Genomic DNA, 15930 nt, shown 5'->3' on the forward strand with positions numbered 1-15930 from the left:
CTTTGAATCATTACTTGCAACCAACTATAATTCACTCGTTTATAATTATAATACCCCCTTGTAAGATCAATAACATCTAAATAAATACCTAATAATGTTGTCATTCAGAACTCTTATTTCTTCAGCTGTTTTAATCACAAATGCTTTAGCTGCCGTAAACACTGCTGCTTCCAATAACGTTGCCTTATACTGGGGTCAAAATGGTGCCGGTGGTCAAGAAAGATTAAGTACTTACTGTGCTGAATCTGATGTTGACATCGTCGTTTTATCTTTCTTAAATGATTTCCCAGATCCATTAAATGTTAACTTTGCCAATCAATGTGGTAACACTTTTGAAGACGGTCTTTTGAATTGTGCTCAAATCGGTGAAGATATTCAAACTTGTCAAGCCGAAGGTAAAACCGTCTTATTATCATTAGGTGGTGCTTATGGTACTTATGGTTTCAACAATACTGATCAAGTTCAAGCTTTCGCCACTACCTTATGGAACAAATTCGGTGCTGGTTCTGACCCAGAAAGACCATTCGGTAATGCTACCGTTAATGGTTTCGATTTCGATATTGAACAAGGTACTTCCCTTGGTTACACTCAATTAGCTGAAGATTTAAGAACTTTATATGCTACTGACCCATCTCAAACTTATTACTTATCAGCTTCTCCTCAATGTCCTTTCCCAGATCAATACGTTGGTGATGCTTTATCTTCAGCTGATTTTGATTTCGCTTTTATCCAATTCTATAACAATGATTGTTCATTAGATGCTACTTTCAATTATGATACTTGGTCAGCTTTTGCTCCAACTTCAGGTAATGCCAACTTAAAATTATTCGTTGGTTTACCAGCTGATCCAACTATTTCTGGTTATGCTGATCCAGCCACCATTGAAGCTGCTTTAGAACAAATCAAATGTGACCCAACTTTAGCTGGTATTTCCTTGTGGGATGCTTCTGGTGCTTGGTTAAATGTTGATGCTGCTGGTGACAACTTTGTTGTTCAAGTTAAAAATATCTTAAATGCTGAACAATGTCCTGCTCCATCTTCATCTTCATCATCTGTTGTTTCATCATCCACCGTTGCTTCTTCATCCACTGTTGTTTCTTCATCCACTGTTGTTTCTTCATCCACTGTTGTTTCTTCATCATCATCTCTTTTCTACGGTAATGCTACTACTTCCGCTCCATTAACTACCGAAACTTTAACTGTCTCAGATCTTATCACAACTGTTGTCACTATAACTAGTTGTTCTGAAAATAAATGTTCTGAAACCGCCAAAACTACCGTTATTACCAATGTTGAAACTCTTTACACTACTTACTGTCCAGAAAGTGGTAAAGAAACTGAAACCCCAGTTGCTCCAGCTACCCCAGCCACTTCATCAGCTCCAGCTGCTGTCGTTGCTAGTAAGGTTTCATCTGGTGTTCCAGAAGTTGCTCCACAAGAAACTTCATCTACTGTTGCTCCAGTTGTTACTGTTGTTCCAGTTGTTTCTGCCGAAGTTGAAGGTACTTCAACTCAATATGTTACCCTTAACATCTACTCCACTGTTTCTGCTGCCGGTAATGGTTCCGCTCCAGCTGAAGTTCCAACTTATGAAGGTGCTGGTTCAAGTATCTCCATTGCTTGGTCATTAGCTATTCCATTAGCTATTGCTGCTTTCCTTTAGGCTAACAGTGTAGACAACATAGTTGGTTGTTTGTTTTCAAATTTAGATCCTCTTCAGATTTCAATTAAATACGTTATATACCCTTTCTTTCATCTCATTTTGGTATTGTAATATAAAAAAGTTACGTTATTTTCATTATAAATGCAATTGTAGTTGAGTAGACTTTTGGACTACCCTGTAATTTCGAAGTTTAAGCTTTCGCAACTGAACAAAAAATTGAGGACACACTAAAAATTAAAACTCACTGTTAATATTCTATTTATAATCAACAACTCAAACCAATAAAGGCACATAGCGAAGGTATGAGATTACCTATCAGTGTGTTGTTGCTCTCTATCTGGGCTATACTATTCACCACATCGTATGCGGAAGAGCAAGAAGAGTCAAAGGCAGGTGAACCATCATTCATTTCAACCGAAGATGCCAGTCATATTATAAGTAAATCAAAACATACTAATAATTGGGCTGTATTAGTATCTACTTCTAGATTCTGGTTTAATTACAGACATATGGCAAATGTGCTTTCATTATATAGAACTGTTAAGAGATTAGGTATTCCAGATTCACAAATCATTCTTATGTTGTCTGATGATGTGGCATGTAATCCAAGAAATGCCTTCCCTGGTACTGTGTTTAATAATATGGATCAAGCCATTGATCTTTATGGTGAATCTGTTGAAGTTGATTATCGTGGTTATGAAGTCACTGTGGAGAATTTCATCAGATTGTTGACTGATAGATGGGATCCAGACCATCCAAGATCAAAAAGATTATTAACTGATCAAAATTCAAATATATTCATTTATTTAACTGGTCATGGAGGTAATGAATTCTTAAAATTCCAAGATGCAGAAGAAATAGGTTCATATGATATTGCTGATGCTTTTGAACAAATGTATGAAAAGAAAAGATATAATGAAATCTTCTTTATGATTGATACATGTCAAGCCAATACTATGTATGAAAGATTTTATTCTCCAAATATCTTAGCAGTTGGTTCATCAAGATTAGATGAAAGTTCATATTCTCATCATTCCGATATGGATATTGGTGTGGCTGTGATTGATCGTTTTACTTATTTCACTTTGGATTACTTGGAAAAGATTGATAAAGATTCTCAAGAAACCATTGATAAGTTATTTGATGTCTATACATTTGAAAATGTTCATTCCAACCCTGGTATTAGAACTGATTTGTTCCATAGAAATGTTAGCGAAGTCTTATTAACTGATTTCTTTGGTAATGTTCAAAATGTGGTGGTTAATGATGGTGATGAAGATCTTTTATATATCTCCAATCATGATAAAACAGGAGAATTACTTAAATTCTACGATGAAGAACCAGAAGAACAAATAAGTGAAGGTATTGTCAACTCTACAAACATAAAAACGTCATATCAAATTGATTTCGGTGTTGAGAATGAAGAATCATCTGATCAAATCATTCAAGTTTCTCCTACATTAGCAAAACGTTTAGGTTTAGGAACAGGTTTAGTTGTCATTGGGTTATGGTTCGTATCTACGTAGTGCAAACATAAAAAAATAAAATGTAAATTAATCTAGAACATATGTAATGTCTATTATCTCATTATTGTAGAACTAGCATACTTTTCTTTATTCATGAAACATGAATGGTTTGATACTAAATGGTATCATCATTGAAACAGCTTTGTTAAAGCTCTCTTGTTTTGTGATCATCATTTTATTTAGCAGTTTCAGAAAATGTAAACAAAAAAAAATCTGTGTACGCGCAGAAAAGAGCCTTTATTTACAAATTCGAATTATGTATATATATAAACAGGTATTTACAACCAAATCATTCGAATCAAAGGACCATCACCATCGACAGCTAGATATAGAACAACGAACGAACAATGCTGCTGCTCTCACCTACTTTTGCTGATGAGTTTTTCCAAAGCATGGCATCAAAGGAAAGTGATGCATCCACCAAGTTAAATTTGGTTAATCAACTCAAGACTCACATCAAGAAAGATTGTGTTGATTTGAATCAAGTTCCTAAATATATTGAGGCATTATCGATTGCAGTGGATATACCTGACCTTGGTATACTGGCCAGTGGATTCAGTGCTCTTTCCCATCTTATTAAAAGAGTCAGCATGCAAGATAAATCAGGTAATGTGTTAAGAAGTCAAAGTTTCCTTGTATTACCAATCATAATTAATCGATTAGGGGATTCTAAATCATCAACTGTCTCATCAGCCAGAAAGGCCCTAGAAGCATATTGGTTTTCTGCTCCAAATGAAGTGGATGACTCTATAATAGATGTTGCATTCAAACATAGAAATACTAGAATAATAATAGAATCGATAAACTGGTTAAATCATATCATCATGAATATTAATCAACATTTTAAACTTAACAGATTTATCACTCATATTGCTAAGATTCTTGCCTCAAGTAGTAATTCCCAAGATTTAATTGATTCAATTCAATTATTGTTGACTAACTATTATAACTTGAAACAAAATAGATTATATAAATTTGATTTAGCAAGAGAATTAGAAATTCAAAATGTTTCACAATATTTAAAAGATTCAATCATGAATGGGATAACAGGAATAGATAATAACTCACAAGCTTTTGTCCTGTCGGGAACTACTAAGGTGGTTATCAATGCCGATAATGAATCAAATCGTCCTCCAACAATTGTTCATGAAACCGATCCTGTTAATAGTCATCCAAAAGTTAGAATACAAGAGAAACACCGTGTACCTACAATACAAACAAGAGTAAGAAGCTCAAGTCCAATAATAAATCATTTACCACAGTTAAGTACTTCTACTGGTGTCCGCTCCCGTACAAATAGCCCTGCGTTGGGATCACAAGACGAAGTCCCTCAACAACAATTTGAAGTTTTCTCTCCTGACTCAGATCAAGAATTTATTGAAGTATTGAAGAAGGTTAATTATCAAATAGATTCAAGCATACCCGCTATAAATTTGGAAAATCCAGATTTTATCTATGGAATAATCAATGAAATGACTCCTATTTTCAATGGTAAAGAAACTGAACAGAATTGGGGTGATCGTGAAAAGATAATTATAAAGTTCAGATCGATCATTCGTGGAAATAGTTCAATTGATTTTAAGCAAGATTTAATCACATGTTTGAAAGAATGTGCTGAAGGTATCTGTAAAGCGATCAGTTCATTAAGAACCACCTTAAGCGCTCATGGATGTCAATTAATAAAGGAATCAGTCATTGTTCTAAAATCAAGTTTTGATCCGTTGATTGATTCATATTTACCAACTTTTATAAGGTTAAGTTCAAGTACAAAGAATATTGCTTCAACTAATGCAAATATGGCAATTTGTGCAATATTCGCCAATGCTTCATATAACTCTCGGTTATTACAAAGAATTCAATCAAGCTCAATCGATAAAAGTATTCACCCTCGTGCTTATTCGTGTATTTGGTTACAGCTCATGATATTAAGATTTCACGATAATCAATCATTTATAAACAATGCATTGGAAGTTTGTAATAGAATGCTATTAAAAATAATGGCGGATCCTAATCCAAATGTCAGACTGGCTTCTAAAGACTTATTTTGGTGTTATTGGGGTAAATTTCCTGATCAAGCTGAGAACTTATTAGCTAAATCAGAGCCAAATATCGTTAAAGCAATTGAAAGATCAAAACCTAAGGCAAATATTAAAACTCCAACATCTCTCGCTGTAAAGAAAGCTAGACCTTCTTTGAAAGAAACTATCATAGAAAGAAATAAAGAATTAAAAATCAAACAACGAGAAAATTCACGTCCTTCTTCAAGGGCCAATTCAAATAATAGTATTAATAACGTTGAATTCCATAGAAAGCCTGATATTCCCCATTTCAGTAAACCTACGTCATCATTTATTTCTTCCAGTATCGCTGCTTCTAGTGCAGTGAAAGCTTTATCTTCACCAATAATTTCTATTCCAGTTCCACAATCAAGACCAATTAGTAAAGAAGTTGAAGTCGCAGAGGTCAGACCAACTCATGAGAGAGCAGAAGTTAGTATTTTTGATAAACAAAGTGATCCAATACTTAAGTTTTTATCTTCCAATCAATTGGATTTAATCAGCGAAGGAATAAACTTGTTAAAATATGCTATTATGGGTGAAGAAGATTTATCTAATGAAGTTAGTCATTTATTACAAAAGATTTCGTTACGTCAACCAAAATTATTAGAGCCATTGATTCTTTCTAATGATGATTTGTTTAAAAAGACATTTCAATTCTTTAATTGTGACGATTTTATCAGAATTTGTGGTATTTTAATTAATCCCATGGATGAAAGAATCATAAATTTAATATTATCCATAATTGATATTGATCCAATATTTGAATCAATTATTAAATTATTGTCTTACACTATAAATACATCCAATATTCTTGGTGATGATGAACTTATGATGCAAATAATTCAGTGCAAACATACATTGACGCATTCTTTGTTAGGGTTCTTATTCACCGGTCTTGATAAAATCCCAATAAGTGATAGTTATTACCTGAAACTTACATCTACATTACTTGAACTATTGGTGATTTTAAAATCAACTGATTCTTATCCGTTATTTTCGGAATTATTGCTGAAGGTTCATTCTATTAATCCAGTGTTATTCAATTCAGAATTAGATCTCATAGATGTAGATATTAAGGAAGAGGTGGAATATATCGTTGGTATTGATAACTTGAAGCCATTCTCTCGTGAAATTCCTAATTCAGTATTTGAATTAACTGAAGTTCCTCATAAGAATGGCAACTTGGATGGATTTTCTCCTGTAAAGATGACAACTGACTTTACTATGTTATGGCCTATCAAGAAAGAAAATGATGAATACACTTATGTGGTAAAGAAAGAGCCAGAAGAAGAAGCATTAATTGAGAAAGAAGAAGACATTGATTTAAATACAGAACCTGAGTATAAGAATGTTACTGATAATGAAGATATGGAGCACGAACAAGAGCAAGAAGATGAAGATAAAGCATTGAAAGAAGATGAGCTTATGGAAGGTAATACTAGGATGGAAGTTACATTAATTGATCCTGAGAATGTATTTATTGAATCTCCAAAAGGAGGAGGAAGTGATCAATTAGCAAACGATCTTGCCCAAGTCAAACTTGAAGCTAAGGATTCTATTCAAAATTTCATTGATAAAGTCGATCCATTAAGAAGCTTTTCTAATAAGAATAAACCTATTAGCATTTATGAAGATTTCAAAGGATCGCCTCAAAAAGTTAGAAATTATGACTATTCAGAAGTTAATTGGTTTAATCTACAATTATCAAGATATGAAATAGATGTTGAACCCCGTCTGAATGTACTTGAGAATTTTGAAATAATTTGTGAAAATATTAAATCCCGAAGAATTTCAAAACAAGATATAACTGACAGTCTAGAATATTTCCAAGTTGAAGATCCAAAATTCTCCCGTTACTATAATGAAACAGGTAAGAATCTAATCATTGAATCGATATTAGTTTATTTCAATGAGGTTGATATACTATCAGGATCTGATATTTTCAAAGGATTGGTTTTATTACAACAACTCATAATTAATCGCACCAAGATTGAATTACCTAAATTGTGGGATTTATTACTTCGTTTAGCAACTGTGGACGATACTACTGAAACTTTAGGAGAAATCTTTGATGAAATGCTTACTGGAATCTATAGCAGTAATGAAATCATAGTAACGATCCTTAACTCGCTTAAACTTTCCATTTCAGACATTGAATTGACTTTTGCGCTTGAATCACTTTCAAAAGTCCTTGCTTCTGATTCATTAGCTGTATCATTCAATGAGGAATTAGTTTCAAATATTGATGAATTATTAAGATCATTGATTAATAGTCGTGTGGTTGATGTTAGAAGATATGTTATTCTTTGTTATGGAAGATTATTAAAAGCAAGTAAGAATTCTGGTTTAAGTAATATTAACATAACAGAATCTACAGATAATAAGAATCCCATGGATACAATTTTACTGGGATTAACCGTGACCCAAAAGAAATTAGTTGAATACTATAGTGAAGCGTAGATTATAATTACGAGATATATAGTTGAATATTACATATATATAGTTAACAAGATTGCATACACAGGAAGAAGCTAAATAAGATCTGTAGCATTTCCATCTACTTGAGTATTAGAAGCGGTTGGGGTAGGTATACCACCATCGAAGTCCTCGGATTCATCTTCAACTTTTGTTATTATTCTAGTGTTTTTAATACTAATGACTTCATCAAGACTAGCCTTAGGGGTTGGATTAATCGGTGCTGACACTGCTACTGGAGTCTGCTGTGGTTTTGAAACTCCACCACCATTATTATTTTTATTTTTATTCTTCTTCTTTTTAGGTTTACTAGTACCTGGTTGTTTTGGAACATAAGGAGCTCTTGAAATCGATCTCATTCCTCCACTGTAAGAAACCACAGGGGCAGGAGCTGCAGCGACTGGGACCACTGTAGGTTGCATATATTCCAGATCATTAGCAACCATATATGGTGCAGAAGGTTCTCCATAGTAAGGTAGCCAATACTCAGGTTCATGTTGAACCATATTGTAAGGAACTTGATAATCAACTTGTTGAGGTGGTAGTTGTGATAATTGGAGTGGCTGTTGTTGGTATAGCACTTGTCCCCCTTGATCATAGTATTGAGGAGGGAACATTACTTGGGATGGAGTTAATGCATTTCTAGGGAAGTTTTGAAATTTAGCAGATAATGGTAAAACTTGTGGTTGTAATTGTTGTAATGATGGTTGATGTTGCATAGGTTGGAATGGCGGGAAGAACTCTTCCGATGCAGACATTATTTTTGATGATTTTGGTGGAATATTTGATAATGGTAATTGAGATACAGGAGGGCCACGAAGTGGTAAAGTTTGTTCTATTAAATATTCTTCATTATAAGCTACTTGACTTGTACCTGAACCTGCTTGATTTAAAGGTTGAGCGAAAAATGATGCATCAACTGAATCATAATTTTCATCTATAAAATCAGGATTATTATGATGATTAACACTATTATTATTATGATAATTGATACTATCATTGTTATTAGCTCGATAAACAGTTTCCAAATTAACGAAATCATCCAGAATCATTTGACCATTTGGATCGAAATAATCCAAGGGGAAATCATCTTCAGTATCAGAATTTCCTTTATATTGTACAGGGGTGGCATGATTTAAAAATTCATAATCGTTACCTTGACCATTAGTGTTTGTTTGTAATAGATTTGAATTTGATGAATATTCAGGGGATGATTTATCCGTTATAGTATTTTGTTCTAAATCGTCGGATATTGTCTTTTGATTTTTCATATGATCAGCTAATTGAGTAAATAAAGATTGAGTTTCATCATATTGGAATGATAATGCTGGTTCACTTTTAGCTATAGTTGTTGATTTTTGATCTTGCTTTTCTTTCTTTAAATCTCTTTCAAGAGCATCAGCCATTAATTTATCATGAGGGACATTAAACCAAAAGAATACTTTTTGCTTTTTTTGAGTTCTTAAACAATTATTCTTAAATAAAAATTCCAAAAAGTCTGATCTTGGAGGTTCTAATATAGCATCAGCACCACATTTAAGATTTCTTAAATCAGAAAAGATCCCTTCTTCAAACTTCTTTCGATCTATAATTTTTCTACCAAAATGTTCAAATTTGTATACTATGCATCTTACTATATCCGTTCCTGTAATGAAATATAAATTATTCCAAAACACACAACTAACAAACCCTTCATCATGATTTAAGTAATATCGTCTGATAACTTGATTTTCTTGCCAATTTGCTGGAGCAGTAGCTAAGAAGAATTTAAGATCTTCTATCAATCGTAATGATTCTTGAACATCTTCAGAGTGCTCCACACTATTCTCGGAGTTCTCACTTTTAATGGGTAGTCCAGACATTATGATGAAATCTTGAAACTATGCAAAGATATTTTTTTTAATTATATATAATACAATATGGTTGGATCCAATGATATAAAGAAGGATAAAAAGAATGAAAACGTTATGATCTCGTTGTTTTAGAAATAATTGGTTTAGATTTAGTTTATCGGTAAAATTAATTTACGATCGAGGATCTCGTAATCTAAAGATGAGCACACTCACACAAATTAATTTGATAAAAGCTAAAGTATGAGGTTTTTTTAAAACGTCTGGTGATGATATTATATCTAAAGGTTTAATGATTGAATTTTGATATAATTTAGATTGGTTGGTAGTTGAGTAAGGATTGGAAAATATCTACCATGGATCTAAATCTGTTTCAAAACAATTTAAAACTCTGTTGCAAAGAAATATGAATTGTTAGATTCACAATTGAAACTAACTTGAAGCAAATAACCTGATTATATAGTTGTTTTAAAAAATGTGTAAAATTTGTTGATTTGTTTCAGATTTAAAATGTAAAACATGTCACAAACCAACTCAAAACATCAACCGACGATTGTCGTATTTCCTATTTGGGGTTCTAGACTTTCGTCATGGTTGTATGCAGGTACGATACATTTTGACATCACTACCCCTTACAATTTGTAACATTTAATTGTAGATATTAACTAACTATATAGTTGATCGATATATATAGTATTTATCAGTTGAATACGTCTCAGACTTATAAATTCTAGTTTATATCGTTTATAGAGGACTTCTTTTATGTAGTACAAATTACAACTTTTCTCGTAAATTTTGCAATATTTTAAAGTTAATTTTATCTATCTATATTTAACTGTAAATTCTGATAATTTACCACCATATTGAAATATGGAACGGTGAAAAGCCCATCTTACAGTACGATAACATCATCGACAATTACAAAACGACTATTCAGTTAAAAGATTTATTAAGATAAATAGTTATATTTTTCGTTAAAACTTATACACTCCAACAATAACTACACAACCTAAACATAATCACTCCAATCTTTTCTGTAATACATCAAATCACTAGGATTGAGTGACAGAGAAGTACCCGACGTAGTTCCATGCATTATGGGAGATCCAATATTATTGTCAAAAAACTTACCATGACCAATATCATCTTTATGTTTCTTATCAAAAGGTTTAATCTTTATCATTGATGGCTGTATACCTGCATTTTGAGATGACACATGTTGTTGACTTCCAATTGGTTGGGATCCAGATGAAGCTGATCCTCTTCTAAAAGGTGGAACATATTTACCATTCGATGAATTTGCTGATGAAGAAAGATTGGATATACTTTCTTGCATTGAAACTGGACGTTTTGAAATAACTGCTGAACTTTTCAAACCATTAAGAGATGATCCATTTCCAAAGAATGCATCATTTGAAACTGTGATTGATGATTTATCACTATCTGTGATCACGATACTTGCTGTTTTGAAAGCAGGTTTCTTAAAGAAGGATTGACTTGAACTGTCAGATTCAGTCTTTTGTTTTTCAGATTCAATAGTATCACCAGTATCACCTAAATCAAAATCATCTTCTAGATGGAAAACTTCATCATAATCATTCAAGTTCAATCTTTCAATTTCTTCAGTTAAAGGTTCAATCACGGGCGATTTAGCATAATTAGGTGATCTCAAATGAGGTGGAGCATATTTCCCAGTTGATGTAGCACTTGAGCCATATGAATAAGGTGCACCTGGTTGTCCTAACAGATGGAATGTACTGGCAATTGCATTACTGTTTGTAGTACTTGTAGTTGTACCATTAGCATTAAGTGTTTGTTGAAATGGTTTTCTGGCCTTCGATGCAGAGAACAGTCTTGACTTTCTTTTATTACTAACTTGATGACTATGACTTGATGAGTCATCTTTAGGATGAAGATGAGAATGTTCATGACGTGAATTTCTACCTGCTTTAGAGCTAGGCTTATTCTTTCTATTGTTTTTCTTCCAAGAACGAACTTTTCTTCTTTTACCATCAGCATTAGTTTGACCTGGACTATTAATCTTATTATCTATATTATTAAATCTTTGCTCGCCATATTTATCCATATAATGATTGAAAACTGATTTAGGAGTGAAGAAATCTTCTCTGTTAAATTTAGAAGCTTGGAATCTTGCGTTATGTGATTGATTGTATGATGCCACATTAAATGGTTTTCTAGTATTACGCATTTGTTTATTGGCACCTCCAAAACTACCAATTGGAATTGGTTTCAAATCTGTATTACTGGATAAGAGAGCATCTGCTCTATGATTATGTGGAATTGGGAAATCTTCCACAACAACTCTAGGACCGTGATTATGACTTGCTTTATCACCACGGATTGAATCATTATCTGTAGTTGATAAAGATGATGATACCTTATCTTGAGGAATTTTATCATTTTCGATAACACTGCTGATAAGTTTCTTGATTGGAGATTGTGGTAAAGCTTCGACGATTTCAAGGTTCTTTTTGAATGTATAATCTTCTTCTTCACCTTCATCTTCAATTTCAGCTTCGTCTTCTTCATAATCACTACCATAATATTCTTCTTCCACAGTAAAGAATCGAAGAACTTCAAGTTCACTTCGAGTATTTTCCAAACTACGATTGGCAGGATCAATATTCAAACAAACCCTTAAGACTGAAAACATATCTCCACTCATGGATGAAAAAATATCAAAAAGAGCTTCACGATTACCAGCAAATTGAATAAATCTTTTATCCGAATAATTAGCCACTTGGAATGGATTTTTATGAAATACCAAGGTTAATAAGATAACCCCAATCGACCAAAGATCAATTTTAGAAGCATCATAACTCTCTAAATCAGAATCAAATAATTCAGGAGCCATATAACGCTCTGAACCAATATCAAACTCATCCTTATCAGTAATTATCTTGGTGGTAGTGGCTAAACCCCAATCACATAATTTAATTGACCAATCTTCTCCAATTAAGATATTTTCAGGTTTTAAATCTCTATGATAAACACCATAAGAATGACAAAATTCTAAGGCATTCAAGATTTGCATGAATACATCCTTAATATCTTGAGAAGTATTTGGACCATTATTATTATGAATGGCTTCATATAAATCACCACGAGTACAATATTCTAATATCAAATACGAATCGAAATGATCGTATAAAGTTGAAATGTTAGCATGAGTACCCAATATTTTATGGATTTTAATTTCTTTTTCAGCTTCTTCATAAAGACCATTAAGTATTGATTCTTTGGAATGAACTAAGCCTTTGTTATTTAAATTGGGAGACTTTAGTCTGGCGGGACTTGAAGAAGGTCGATGTTTCAGACCTCCTCCATTATCTTTCTTATAACCTAATGGGAAAATGAATTTAACTGCCACTAGAGTATTATTTTGTAAGGTATCTTTAGCGAGCGATACTAGCCCATAAGAACCTTCACTAATATCTCCACTCTTTTGATATCGTCCTCTTAATAGGGCCCCATGGTCATATTTTTCGTATTCTTCCATGGTAAGATGTGAGGATAAATTTGAATTTTTTTATGCAATTTTTGATTCTTCTAAATAATATAAATAACAAACAATTCGGTAGTTATTTGAAGGTGATAGAAGATGGTTTAATATATAAATGATGAAGTTCAATCGATGAAAACAATAAAAAAATGTAAAATGATATGATTATGATATATGTTTTAATAAAAACAACCGAATGCAGACTAATAAAAACGATAAAAAAAACAGTACCAAAATAAAGATTTAATAAAACAAAGCTGAGGAAAGAACAGTAATAGCCAATGGAGGGGAAAGGAAGGAGGAAATAAACGATAAGTTGATATAGATAGGTTTAATCCAAAGATGCAAAAGTATTTCGTAAAAGTATTAATAAAATTAAAAAAGGTAAACAACTAGTGGGAGTAGATGTAGAAGTTATAAATTCGTTAAATGGACATAAAGTGATTGAATAAGTGAAATAATCAAGGAAAATAATAAAATTAAATAAGTTAGGAAACGTTATAAGATGCTAAGCTTGTATATGAGATTGTATTACAAGCAATGATGGAGGGAGGGATGATGATGATGATGACGATGAAGAATGTGAATGTGAACGTGATATAGTTGGATAGACAAGTGGTTGATTTGAATATCAAAATCGTTTCTTGTTCTTCTTTTTACTAGCCTAAGTAACTGATACTTCAAGTACAGGATATTTAGTCAACAATTCAATGTCAAGAATATTCTAGAATGTGATCAAAGATCGAGATCCAGCCGATGACAATGGAGTGACAGTGACGATAAAAAGACAGTAGGAAAGCTAAGAGTGTCTCTTTAGTTGTGAACTCTTGTCAGGAACAGGTACCTTTGCAATGTATGTATGTATTCAATACGCGTAACAGTTGTATATAAGACTCTATTCTACTTTCTTTGCTGTTTTAATACTTGCAACACATAACCATAAGCTTGAATCGTTAGATTCGTTTTGAGCATCGTTGAATCTGGAGAATTTCTGTGTGACTCTTCTGATAGCGACATTTTGTCGCTCTATGGTTAATAAATTTAATTTCTTTTTTTCTGTTGTTGCCACGACATTTTGCCATTTTCAGAAAAATAACCATTTTCAAGCCTTACTTGGTAAGACGTTAAATAGAGTATGTCAGATTATACCTATTAAGGATTGAAACTGGTTTAATTGATAGAAAGAATGGATGAACAAATTCCCACATTCCTTGCGGTAACAGGAGTTGAAGATGAAGCAGTGGCAAAACAGTACTTGTCATTAACCAATGGTGATTTGGAATACGCGGTCACTTTGTTTATGGAAGCAGGAGGAGCAGGTGCTGGTTCATCATCATCAGCCCCAATTGGAACTGGCCATGATAGCGATGAAGAAATGGCTCAACGATTACAACAAGAGGCCTATCAAGATCAAGAAGTAAGAGAAGCAGACGCCAATGTTCATAGACATGAACAATTGGTTGACCATCCATTTGGATTTGGACTTCCTCAAATACCTCAAAGTAGACCAACTGATATTTTTGGTTCAGCTGCTAGAGGAGGTATATTCAATCAAAGATTTGATCCTGATGAAAATCAATATTATAATTCAAGACAACAATCCAATGGCTGGGAAGATCCTGATGATAGTGATGATGATGATGAAGATGATAACTATGAAGATGCAAATGATGATGAAATAATGGAAATTGATTCAGATGGTGAAGAAATCGCTCGTCCAGCACGAGAAAGACCTATATCACGTAGACGAAGATTGAGAGATGAAAGAACTGAAGAATTGAATGCCACTCAAAGAAGACTAGCGGAATTATTCAGACCACCATTTGATTTAATAGCTCCTATAAATATTGATACGGCGAAACAACAAGCTAAATCAGAAAATAAATGGATTCTTATAAATATTCAAGATGCTACTGATTTCAAATCCCAAGTTTTAAATCGAGATTTTTGGTCAAAACCTAATATAAAAGCCATTGTTAAAGAGAATTTCATATTTTTACAATATCATCATGATTCACCTAATGGAGTAAATTATACTAATTTTTATACTACAGATGAACTTCCTCATGTTGCTATATTGGATCCATTAACGGGTGAAAGAGTGTTGAAGTGGAAAGATGGAGATATACCAAATACTGATACTTGGGTTGAAGATGTTAAAGATTTCTTAAGTAAATTTTCATTACATCCTGATTCGAAAAATCCTACCGTAAAGCATGAAACTGCGTTTGATCCAGATGTTCTTTCTGAAGAACAACAAATTGAATATGCCATGAAACAATCAATGCTTGAAAGTGGGGGGAATTCAGCTTCAAACGCTATACCAATTGAAGATAGCCAAGATGAGAATGGAGAACCAGAAGAAGACGTTGACGATGGAGAAGTAGGATTTGAAGAAGATATATCAAGAGAACAAAGCACCCAACCCAAGCAACCAGTCGAAGCTGAACTAGATCCATTTGAGAAGATCAAAGCTCAAGATCACGAAGAACCAACTACAGGTACTATCACTCGAATTCAAATTAGATTTCCAAATGGTAAAAGATTAGTTCATAAATTCTTACTTAGTGATACTATATTACAAATATTCCAATGGTTGAAATTCATCTTATCTGAAAAGGCAGATGAATTCGGGTTAACCCCAACCGATCAATTCACTTTATCTAATACATCCGTTAAATCATTTAAATTTATAGATTCTTTAGATGTCACAGTTGAGCAAGCTGGCTTGAGAAATGCTAGTATTTTATTAGAAAAGGAATAGTAATAATAATAATAATCATGGTTTTGATCCTATAATGTATGATATTTTACGTATTAATTCATTTATTTA

The 15930-nt window shown here is 32.9% G+C and overlaps 6 protein-coding genes across 6 annotated transcripts; 4 read left to right on the forward strand and 2 right to left on the reverse strand. All coding sequences in view use genetic code 12, as the record gives it.

The window, feature by feature from the left end:
* Positions 1-94: 94 nt before the first annotated feature.
* On the forward strand, positions 95-1663 carry CHT2 (GPI-linked chitinase CHT2; the record flags this gene model as incomplete). Its single annotated transcript, XM_064906181.1, has 1 exon — positions 95-1663. One exon carries the CDS (start codon positions 95-97, stop codon positions 1661-1663), a length of 1569 nt encoding a protein of 522 aa, XP_064761699.1.
* A 302-nt stretch (positions 1664-1965) lies between these two features.
* On the forward strand, positions 1966-3189 carry GPI8 (GPI-anchor transamidase; the record flags this gene model as incomplete). Its single annotated transcript, XM_064908242.1, has 1 exon — positions 1966-3189. The coding sequence occupies one exon, from the start codon at positions 1966-1968 to the stop codon at positions 3187-3189; it is 1224 nt and encodes a 407-aa protein (XP_064761700.1).
* Positions 3190-3363: 174 nt separating this feature from the next.
* DFJ63DRAFT_153167 (uncharacterized protein) lies at positions 3364-7745 on the forward strand. Its single transcript, XM_064903590.1, has one exon. The coding sequence runs from the start codon at positions 3537-3539 to the stop codon at positions 7707-7709; it is 4173 nt and encodes a 1390-aa protein (XP_064761701.1). The 5' UTR covers positions 3364-3536; the 3' UTR covers positions 7710-7745.
* Positions 7746-7780: 35 nt separating this feature from the next.
* CPH1 (homeodomain family transcription factor) lies at positions 7781-9586 on the reverse strand (the record flags this gene model as incomplete). The annotated part of the gene is made up of 1 exon (XM_064908243.1): positions 7781-9586. One exon carries the CDS (start codon positions 9584-9586, stop codon positions 7781-7783), a length of 1806 nt encoding a protein of 601 aa, XP_064761702.1.
* A 997-nt stretch (positions 9587-10583) lies between these two features.
* Positions 10584-13094, reverse strand: KSP1 (putative serine/threonine protein kinase; the record flags this gene model as incomplete). Its single annotated transcript, XM_064906182.1, has 1 exon — positions 10584-13094. One exon carries the CDS (start codon positions 13092-13094, stop codon positions 10584-10586), a length of 2511 nt encoding a protein of 836 aa, XP_064761703.1.
* A 1189-nt stretch (positions 13095-14283) lies between these two features.
* DFJ63DRAFT_335682 (uncharacterized protein) lies at positions 14284-15861 on the forward strand (the record flags this gene model as incomplete). The annotated part of the gene is made up of 1 exon (XM_064908244.1): positions 14284-15861. One exon carries the CDS (start codon positions 14284-14286, stop codon positions 15859-15861), a length of 1578 nt encoding a protein of 525 aa, XP_064761704.1.
* Between the last annotated feature and the right edge of the window lie 69 nt (positions 15862-15930).

This window comes from Scheffersomyces coipomensis (assembly GCF_036884675.1).
Source record: "Scheffersomyces coipomensis strain NRRL Y-17651 chromosome Unknown DFJ63scaffold_4, whole genome shotgun sequence".
Taxonomy (NCBI): Eukaryota; Fungi; Ascomycota; class Pichiomycetes; order Serinales; family Debaryomycetaceae; genus Scheffersomyces; species Scheffersomyces coipomensis.